This window comes from Triticum dicoccoides, chromosome 7B, assembly GCF_002162155.2.
Source record: "Triticum dicoccoides isolate Atlit2015 ecotype Zavitan chromosome 7B, WEW_v2.0, whole genome shotgun sequence".
NCBI classification, from domain to species: domain Eukaryota; kingdom Viridiplantae; phylum Streptophyta; class Magnoliopsida; order Poales; family Poaceae; genus Triticum; species Triticum dicoccoides.
In genome coordinates, this window is record NC_041393.1 from 67,423,580 (window position 1) to 67,434,381 (window position 10,802).

General features: G+C 49.5%; 1 protein-coding gene across 1 annotated transcript; it reads right to left on the minus strand.

The window, feature by feature from the left end:
• Positions 1–4,727: 4,727 nt before the first annotated feature.
• LOC119336378 lies at positions 4,728–10,791 on the minus strand. The gene is made up of 6 exons (XM_037608392.1): positions 10,499–10,791; positions 9,168–9,410; positions 7,572–7,745; positions 7,355–7,461; positions 5,904–6,226; positions 4,728–5,580 (listed from the first exon to the last, which is right to left on the minus strand). Exons 1-6 carry the CDS (start codon positions 10,670–10,672, stop codon positions 5,009–5,011), a joined length of 1,593 nt encoding a protein of 530 aa, XP_037464289.1. The 5' UTR covers positions 10,673–10,791; the 3' UTR covers positions 4,728–5,008.
• Positions 10,792–10,802: the final 11 nt, after the last annotated feature.

Genomic DNA, 10,802 nt, shown 5'->3' on the forward strand with positions numbered 1-10,802 from the left:
TCAAGCAACTTAGTTCCAGCTAAACTGAACAGGTAAATAAACTTAGAAATTTACCGTGGAGGGTATGTATGTGTATGTTATACACAGCTTCTTTATATCGTTCCCTCTCCTGAGGAGACGCAACACGATTGGTACAAAGCCATGGTTATTCCCGATTGAGGATACCCACAAGGTTTGGCACTTGGGAAGAGTATTGGTCGCGTCATCCAAGAATCTCTTCCATCCGTCTTCTGGTACCTACAAATGAACCAATAGCTCAACGAATTAATTGCTAGAAGGAATCGACGACCGGACGACATCAATGGAATGAGCAGCCGATAATAATGCATGCATGCGACGCACAATGTAGCGCAGTCGCAGCTCGTCGACCGAGTCGAACCGCCGCACCAGCGGTGCCATCGCAGAGCACCGCATGACTTCTAGCCGCCGGAGATGTCGCCCGGAGTCGGCGAACACGAAGTGTGGGCACGTGCTCCAGACAACGACCTCCTCCAGGCTCGGCGCGGCGACGTAGACCTTAGCGACGTAAGACCTGACGTCCAGCACTTGGAGCACAGGGGCGGCGACGTGGAGCTGGATGGTATTCCGGACGTCCGTGACCTCGAGGTGCCGGAGCGAGCCGGAGCGTATGGAGATGTCGGACGCGGTGACCAGCCTGAGCAACGCCAGCCTGAGCTTCCGCAGGCACGGGCACTGCATGGACACGAGGGCTCCCAGGGCACTGCTTTCTATGGTGGCGCTGCTGATCTCCAGGTCCGTCAGCGCCGGGAACATGGTCCCGCCCGGCGGCGGCAGTTGTGGCCGGAGGAGGTGCAGCACTCCGTGGAGGAGAAACTTTATGCTCGTCGCTCCCTCGCACGGTGGCAGCTCGAGAACCTCGATCTTGCGAGCACGCCATTGCTCCCACTGATAAGTTGAACGAGGTGCGCGCACGTGGAGGTAGAGCGCGCCCGCGAGGCGCCGCGAGGCGAAGCGCAGCCACGACGGGACACGGTGGGCGGGGGTGTCGTAGGGCACTGTGATCTTGAGGCCATGGACGTGGGCGGCGGAGTAAGCGGCAAGTGCGCCGTCTATCGCGTCGAGGGACAAGGAACCGTGATGGATCAGGTCGTCGCCGAGGACGAGCTCGGGGAGGTCCGCCCAGACGCGGCGCCAGCGGCGTGCGAGGACGCTGGTTCGCGCGGCGGCGGTGGTGGATAGGAGGCGGCCGAGGATTTCGCGGAGAAGGTCGTCGGGGAGTCCGCTTATGAGGTCCCTCCCGCCTGCAGCCCCCAACGTCGGCGGCGGTCCTGCCATTAGGGTTTGGAACTTTGGATGGCGGTGTTATTAAGGCCCTATTTGGTTCATAAGTTTTAGGACTTTTTTTAGTCCCAATTTATAAGTCCCAAGTCCCTAAAAAATCCCTATATGTTTGGTTCTGGGACTTATAAGTCTTATAAGATCATATTACAACTATAAGTCCCTATAAGTCCCTCCTTGAGAGTCTTATTTCATAAGTCTTAAATGCCCACTTTAAATCCCTATAAATCCCTCCTGTTTGGTTTAAATGGGATTTATAGAGACTTTTTTTAAGTCCCTAAGCCAATAAGTCCCTGGAAACAAACACCCTCTAAGTTGAAGCAGGTACATCGGCTCCATCACCTATGTATGTTCACGGATAGGTCTTAGTATATATAATTTTTTTTTCTCCTAAGTGATAAGTGCCACACGTCATGATTTTGACGTCACGGCTCCGTCGAATCTGAAGCACGCATCTTAGAGCATGCAGGCCAGTGACACGTTGTTCAGACTCGTTCGGTGTATAGCGAGACGCAACCAAATGATTTCTTCTTCTTTTTTCCTCTTCTCTTTCACTGCCACTCTCTTTCTCATTCTCACCAGGCACCCCGCGTCTTATCCCCATTCCGCAGTGACCCCAATCCCGGTGACGAAACCCCAGCGGCCCCCGACATTGTCCATGGAGGGAGCTCACGACCCACGGATTCCCCCGTTTTGGGACGATTTCCTAGGAAGGCGATGCGGTGGGAGGCGGGTTGGAGCTCTATGCGGTGGTGGTGGGTGGGGGTGATCCAGGGTGGATGGCAGCGACTGTCGACGATCGCGGCACCGCCATGCGACCAGTTGCCGGCACACTCCGTGATGCAGGTGCTCTTCTCGGAGAACAGCAAGCTCAACCGCCTCACCAACCTAGGCGCCTCCTTCAGCGGCGCCAGGATCCCCTTGAAGCCCGGCGATGCTAGACCTCCACTCCGGCAGCGGCCGCTGCCCAAGCATGAGGCCCTAGCGTCGGAGCAGCAGCCACACCAGGCCACTGCCCATCCCGCCTCGCCCATTCCGCCTCGCCCGCCGGACACGCAGCCACCAGACCGGCCAGCGCACCGGTCGTCCCACCTGCGCCGCCTAACGCACCACCACACCTGCGCCGCCACTTCCACCACACATGCGCTGCCGCGCCCTGGCCAGAGCCGGCCAGCACCCCGCCCCCCACATGGAGCAGCCGAGCTGCCAGCCGCCACGCCACCACCTGAGCCTGGCCGTCGGCCACCCCCAAGGGCCCCCGCCGCCGCCGCCTCCCGAATCTGGGCCGAGGCACCCAGATCCGACGCCAGCAAGATCCCTGCACACCCACCCCGGATCCGCCATGAACCTGCAGTGGCTCCCCGAGTCGCTCCCGCGGGCGACTCCGGGAGCCAACCCTAGCGCCACCCCCTCCCCCCCTCGCCACGGCTTCCCTCCCCCGCCGCCGCCGGTGGCGTCGCCGGCCAAAGGCCGTGCGGTGTAGGCGGCCGCGGGGCGCCTTCTTCCCGCGCCTGGAGTCTTGCGTCGTGTGGCGGGTCCTCCTCAGCGGCGGCGGCGGTCGTCGGCTCTCCCTCGTGCTCGGCCCCTTCCCCTCGGCGTCCTGGTGTCCCAGCGGTGCCTCCCGCCCTCCCCCCATGGTGGATCTGGGGTGGGTGTGCGGGGATCTTGCTATGAAAATTCTTTTTACCTCCTTTTTTGCTATGAAAATGTTTACTTCTAGTTTTGCCATGTTGTTATAGAACTAACGTTCACGCAGAAATTGGATGGGCCCGCATGAATCGGTGCAGAAGCTAGCTGCCAATCCCGACAATGTCGCGTGATGCAATATCAGTCGTCCGATCCCGCATGAATCTTGATGCATTTTTACATCCTACACATCCCTTCTTTTGTGTGGGTCCAGTTGGGAGAGTGGGACGAGCTCTGTCCTTTTCAGGCTAGTCATACTGGGAAGTAATTTAGTTACTATCTTCATAATGGATAGTAACATAACACATCCCAAGATAATTTTGCTTATGTGGCATGGAGTTAATGAGAAAAGAGATGCTTGTGGTAACATAATATGTTACCCCCAGTAACGCTCGTCAGCTGCTCACCGCCTTTGTTGCCCATCTCCATCGTGCATTTGTGCTCGTGCGACCCATCGTCGCCGCGCCTGCTCCTTCTCATTCTTCCGGCAGTCGTAAGGGCGACGACGCGCACATCCGTTAGGTCGGTTCAGTTTGATTTGCTAGCTCGAGGTCGGTTTTGCCAAATATACCTCATCCATTAGGTCGGTTCAGTTTGATTTTGCTAGCTCGAGGTCCGTTTTGCCAAATGTACCACGAGCGTCTCTCTTGGCTGCATCCTGTCCCTCCCTTTTCAATCCAATAGCTCCTAGGCCATCGGTGTACTGTGCACCAACTTGCATCCTGTCCCTCCCTTTTGAATCCAACGGCTCCTAGGCCATCGGTGCACTGTGCACCAACTTGCCCTCGGTGATCAGGTAATGTACTCCCTCCCTATCATAATATGTATCATAATATAAGATGTATAAATTATAAAAATGTTTTATTATTTTGATACAGAGGTATTAGTCTACTACTCCCTCCGTAAAAAAATATAAGAGCACTTAGAGAGTGTGGCGTTTCGATGCCCAGACTCATTTGCACCCGTCCAGGAAAAAATCACAATAAAATCAAAATAAATTCAAAAAAAATCAATCTTTTATTGCATGGTAGAAATTTATCACGTGAGGTCCGCTTCAAATTTGAGATCATTTGGACTTCTGAGAGGCTCTCAGCAAAAAAGACAAATTGGGTCAAAACAGGGTATGAACAGTAAACATTTTTGCAGACCCCGAATTTATCTTTTTTGCCGGGAGATACTCAGATGTCTAAATGATTTGAAAATTAAGCGTACCTCACGCATCAAATTATCTAGGTGCAGTTGAGCCTGGGCTCAGAAATGAATTACCGGCATTTAGATCACAACTTTAGTAATCTATAGAGGGAGTACTCCTATAGATGACCTTAGATGACCTCAGCATGCGTATTCTTTTTTTCAAAACTTAAATTTGTATGGTTCGTAGAGGGAAATAATCCGAGATGACTCGTATGGCTACTCTTTTTTTTAATATCAGTATAGATACAAGCACTCATATACACGAGCATACACTCATCCTTATGAACGCACACACGTACACCCTACCTCTATGAGCACCTTCGAAAGACTGAGCCGGCATATCATCTTAAAATTTACGAAGTCACCTTAGACACCTCATCGTCGACAGGAACGGATTTGAACCCTGATCCACAGTCCCTCTGACAATCCAGCCACAGGTTGGTTCGCCAGCCATATGGCTACTCCTAAAACGATAAAAACGTGTTGTCCGAGACTACAAGCCAGAAACTCGTAACGACCACGACATAACAAACTTTGATCTCATATCATTACTGGAAACCAATGCGGTTGCATTGCGGACACTTTTCACAACATTATTATAAACAATTTGGCACTTGATCTTGCACAACGAAATCACAAGTCTGAGTTAAAAGAACCAAGGAACAATCTTCGACTACCCATCCGAATCATCACACAGCTGAAGAAGGAACCTAAATGGGTCACATTTACAGGGCGGGGAATCGGCTTGCTGAATCGGAACAAGCGAGGGGGGCTTACTTATTGCTCAGGTACAATTTTTACAGGGACTTGCTTCATCTGGGGTCCAGCTTCAGTTCTCGGAATCCTCTGGTATCTTGAACAGGAACTGCGGTATCGAGGCGATGCGGGGCAGGTTCATCAGCAGGTCTCCAAACGAGTCCTTTCGGGACATAGCTGGTGGCGGCTGGTTAGCATCTGCAGTTTTCCTCGTTGATGCTGAGCTGAATTCATCGTCTGATCCTTCGGAGTCCACCCCACCAATGCTGTCACTGTTGTTCGGCTCAGGCTTCGGCTGGGATGTCGGCGCTGTGTCTTTCTGAAGCAGGCAGCAAAGTGAGTCCACCCGTGCCATCAGTCGCTCATCGGAGGCCGGCGCCTGTGGGCCCTGCACATCACCAAGAAGGTACTGCGCAATCTCCTCTAGCGATTCTTTTGTAGGCACCTCATTGTTGGCCATCGAAGGATTGCCTGAGGTGATCTGCTCGCTGATGCAATTTCCTAGGTGGCTGACCAAATCATCCACTGACATTGATGGTCTAAGCCCGGGCACTTTCAGCTGACTCCACCAGTTCGGGATATTGAATTCTTGAGCTACACCATTTACGTTTCTGCTGACTGGTTGTGCATTTACAGCACTAGCCCCTGGCAAATTGAACACAAAAAGGATTAGAAAGATTCAGGTTGATGTTTCATGTGAAAGGCACTGTCAAGTGATCCAGTGAGCAACAACAGAAGTTGCAAACGTGTACAAGTTAGCATATCTCCCTTGTTATACTTCAACTAAATCGGGAAGAGGTTGAAATGCATTGATCAACAATAACTAAAGCACGTGCTAATCATGGAAATTTTAACACTATGCACATGATTGCCCACATATATTTAAGTTATTGATGCTTCTCTTCTGCAAGAAGTACATCAATGTAACATTAGGCGGTGCAGGAGGGGCGTCATTAGCTTTCACGTACCTGGGTTCATTGGCTGAGCGACAAATTCTGGTTGCTTCCCAAAAAAATCGTTTGTGTCATTCTTAGTAGACATAGATGAACCAGCACATGGTGACACAGACCCTGAAAACCCAGGCAGATCTTCACGTTCATCTTTTAAATTAGCAAAGTCATGGCACTTCAGTTCCACCGGATCCTCAAATATAGAGCATCTGGGTTCAAAAACTGAAGAGTCCAAGATGACGTCTGTTTGTTGACTCAACTGATGTAGCCTCTGATCACACTGGACAAGCTTTTCAAAATTCTTGCCTAACGAGGTTGTAGGGCACTTCAAGAAATGATGCCTGAAATTTTTGGAAGAGTCACGGTATTAGATGAAGGCATCAAAAGACTAGGAGCTAAGAAAGTACATTAGTTATAATAGATAGTACTTTGGTTATCTTTATTTCTACAAAATAAGTTGGTGGCAGCAATCCATTCACCCCTCCCACCCCTGTTCCACATCGATGAATAAACTACTTTAATAAATACAGTAGGAAAAATACCTCCCAACAAACAAACAAATCAACTTAAACACAACTAATCTACTAACGAATAAACTTAGCCAACTTCCTCACAAATCCTTCATGAATATAAACTACTTTAATAAACACAGTAGGAAAAAACACCTCCCAACAAACAAACAAATCAACTTAAACACAACTAATCTACTAACGAATTAACTTGGCCAACTTCCTCACAAATCTTTCATGACGCACGTCACAAGAAAAGCATGATCTACATAACGGCAGAGCACAGGGCATGGTGAAGCCTGAGCATGACAACAGAGGCATGACACCGACCGGTGCGCAGCTCAGCCAAGCACGACAGTGGAGACAAGGGCACAGAGCAGGCCAAGACCGATGACAACGGAGACAGGACAGCAACCAGTGCATCTCAGCCAAGCGTGACAGTCGAGCCAAGGGCATGAAGCAAGCCAAGCCCATGACAACAACTCGATGTGATGTGTCATGTGATTATCCGTACCAACGTATTGGCAATTTGCTCATAAACCCAAGTACTGTGGTTATCTAGCTGGCTGATATTTAAAGAGCTATCATGACATCCACGTTGGTTTTACAGCTATGTAGCTGCAGGCTATTAAACAGATTCTATCAACCTTTCAGAGATCTAAAAAGAAACTGAACAGTTCCTTCTGTTCCTCTAATGATAAATACGGAACTACAGAGGTGGCCTTGAATAAATATCAGGTCATCTGCTACAAAAGTCCAGTCCTGGTAAGCATAAAGCATGTCCTGCAGATGCAACAAGGCTTCCAAAAATGTGGATTGAAGTCAAGACTAATAAGTAATGATCACTACGATACTGTAACATGCAGATTTCATCCCCCGTCCCCCCACCCCCCCAAAGAACACTTTGCATATGAGGCTTCACTCTCAGTATGTAGTGCAAACAGTGAATAATCATTTTACCTGTTTATACTTGCTTGGCCACAAGTGAAATCTAAAGTAGCCTGCCACAATGTATGCTTTCTTGGTTGAGGATCCGTCTCTTTGAAAAAGAGAGGTGGTCGGGCCAGCTGTATAAGCATAAAAAAATGGGAACTCCTCAGAAAACGAGGTACTAAAATAATAAGAGAACAATAAAAAATAAGAATAATAAGCATATGCATCTTCTGGATAAACTTACCATCACATCCAAGGATCCATCTCCAATTTCAGGCAAAGTTACCTTCAAAGCAGTTATATCTGACCACTGAATTTCTATTTTACTCTTGAGACCACCTTCCAGAACTTCCCATACAAGTTTATGCTTCGCGAAGTAACATTTTGCCACCAAATCACCTTCATATTTGGATGTGTACTGCTCAGAGATAGAATCAAATTAAGACAGTTAAGGCCAAAGATTGTCCAGACAGGCTGTTATGTATGCAACTGAACACTAGTTAATATGTACTGCAGGAATCATCAACATACAGATACTGAATTTTGGGCAACTGACTGCCTGCTCGAGCAAAAATACTAGCAAATTGGACAGGAATACATCGACGCTCCACTAAGACTCGACACTACAAACAAGAACCAACATTTCAATTCTACGTGTATTAGCTTAAAGTTTTATAGATAAGTAGAATCGTCACTGCAACAATTTTGTGGTTTGAGGCTGGCAGGCTGTGGCAGGTGCTTCCAGTTCTGTATTCTTTTGCTACAAACCCCCATTGTTCTGTTCAATCTCGGTTCTCCCAGGGGACTTGGGAGGTGCAGCTCCACCCCAACCTATCTCAAGCTGCTACACAGGAACTGATGGCCCTGAATCAGCTCCCTGCAGCAGTGGTTCCCAGCAGCTCGCAGAAGGATGCCCGCACACCTTCTGTGGCTTGTAATCAGCTAAGCACCAGCTACTTCTACCGGCTGCTCACCTTCTGTGGGATTAGGTGCAGTTTTGAAAGTTGGACCTGGGATTCTTTGATCCCCCTCAAGCACAAGGCCTTCCTTTGGCTGGCTTTCAGGGGGCGTCTCAACACTAAGGACAACATGGTTAAGAAATGTTGGTCTGCGGTCGCTCCTTTTGCCCATTGTGATGCTTGCCCTGCTGTCAAATCCATCGATCACCTGGTGCTACGCTGTCATGCAGCTTCTGCCTTATGGAACAAGCTGATGCTGGACCCTTTGGCGCGCCTATCCCCTGACATCTTAGCCTTTGTTGAGCAAGCTGTTCATCAACTCGCTTTCAAGCGCAAACGGAATGTTGCTTTTGCTGCCTGCGCCATCACACTCTGGCATGCGAGGAATGACAGAGTTTTCAATTCCAAGATTTGGACGGAGTCATACACTAGACACTATGTGGCTGACATGATTCGTCTTTGGAGTTACAGAGCTACAAAGCAACAGGATAGGAGTGATCTACAGGTCTGGAGCCAAAAATTTGATAGCTAATCTTTGTCTAAGCCAGATGTAACATCCTCCTCTTCTCCTCGCTCTTTTCTTCTTCCTAAAGGCCGCTTGTGATCTTGCACCTGGGTGCACTTTGCAAGCTACGTGTAACTGACTTCCTCTCATCAGGCTTTAGCCTGTTTTGAAATATAAGGTTGGCACTGAGCCACCTTCTTATTTTCAAGCAACAATTTACAAGACCATAAGTGTTTCACATACCAACTGTACCTCAATAAAGCATCGCCAGCATCAAGCCTAAAGAAGGCCAAACAAAAGACACCAAAGTACTAAAACACAGATTCTGGCAGAATTGTCATAAATAGTATATTTCAGCTAACATAGATTTCCTTACCTCCCATTTGCCTATTTTCAATACACTTGCAGGAAAGTTTGATGCTTTCAACCGTTCACCAGCTGATGATGTACCAGATTTAAGGTCTTTCTTCTTGGAAGGCTCAGCATTGTCCGTAGATGACTGCCCTGCATCGGAATTTGCTTGAGAAAGCCTCATCTGAATGAGATCCAACAGAGATGGACTTTTTTTCAGCCGAAGACCCAATGGGCTAGGTTCATCAAGTACATTGTGATACATGTCCTGCAATTCATGTATGCATACAAAATATGAATCCCAAATCTGTCGATCATAAGAAATACTACTAACTAATCATACTTTATTGACAAACTTTAAACAGTAAATTACGGAGACTAGATATCACAAACACCTCAAAAGAGCTATAGTAATAACAAACAAGAATGCACCCCGGTAAATTTTGTGAGAACAAATATTGATCCATTTATTTTGGCTCATATCGATACACATTTTTTTTCTCTACTTACACACTGACATCATCTACCATGAACAGTAGCAACTCCTATTGTATCCCCATGAAACTCTATGAAGGATTTCGCTTAGCACCTTGCATGTTAACCAGATAATTGACCAGCAACTGCATCATCCACTTCCAAAGTTCCAATGGGGCGACAGGTATCACCTCTTTCCCTAATTACATTTGTAATTGTCTCTGAAACATTTCCCCAATCTCCTAAGGAACCAAGCAGTTTCCCCACCCTTGGAACATCCAAAAAAGCAAAGCAAATAAACCAACCACACGAGGTTGACTCAAGACGTCAGCCATCCACAGCAAACGGCAAACGTATGAAATGTAAACCTTGAGCATTTCCCAGTCACACAGTAATACCAGCCTCTACATAGCATCCCATGGAGGTACACGTCCAGCCCTTCAATCAGCGCCAACCACACAAGCAGACTGTGACTCCATCAAACCAGAGGGTCATCAACAGGATCTAACTTAAATCCCTCAATCCCAATGGTTTGAGAGTGAATGCTAACGTGAAAATGCCCATTGCTCTCACGAAAAGGGAACTATGTATCTAATAACAGCAGCTCAGCCACTGCAATCCGCACCACTCAATCAGTCCACGCAGACCAATCCCCACTGGAGCCACCTCAATTGCTGAATCAACAGCCACGGTCAAAATCAAACGCGTAACGCCACGCGAAAGGACCCGCCCAGCTCCCAACGGAAACTGAAAAACGGCAGGAGCTCGCATGAAAGCCCTCCGGCTCGACGCCGAACACGAGCTACCCCAGCGCGGAATCCAGCACGGCCGCGAACGGAAGCACGAAACGGAAGGCCATGAACACGGCGAGCGCGGATCTACCTGGTGCGGGGGCGGGGGCGGCGAGGGCTGGGCCGGCCGGGCGCGCTTGCCGAGCGGGCCGTGCTCATAGTCCCGGAGCTCGTCCGCTTCCATCTTCACGGCGGCGGCCGGCGCCATGGGCGGCTCGGCCGCCTCCGGGTGCTGGCGCTTCCCCATGGCCGGGAGCTGCACCATGGGGGTCGATAGGCGGAACCCCGGCCCTGCCACGGCGGCGCGCGGGGCGGGTCGGCTCGGATCGGATCGGCGGCCGGCGGCGCGGCGAATGATTCGAGAGAGGGGCGGCGCGAATGAGGAAGACGGGGAG

Bases quoted from the DNA above. Each gene is read 5' to 3' on its own strand.
- LOC119336378 (XM_037608392.1), bottom strand. From the start codon at position 10,672: ATGGTGCAGCTCCCGGCCATGGGGAAGCGCCAGCACCCGGAGGCGGCC. The intron at 9,411-10,498 runs GTAGATCCGCGC...CATGAATTGCAG, and splicing joins CGCCCCCGCCCCCGCACCAG to GACATGTATCACAATGTACT. The intron at 7,746-9,167 runs GTAAGGAAATCT...ATCTCTGAGCAG, and splicing joins TGAAAATAGGCAAATGGGAG to TACACATCCAAATATGAAGG.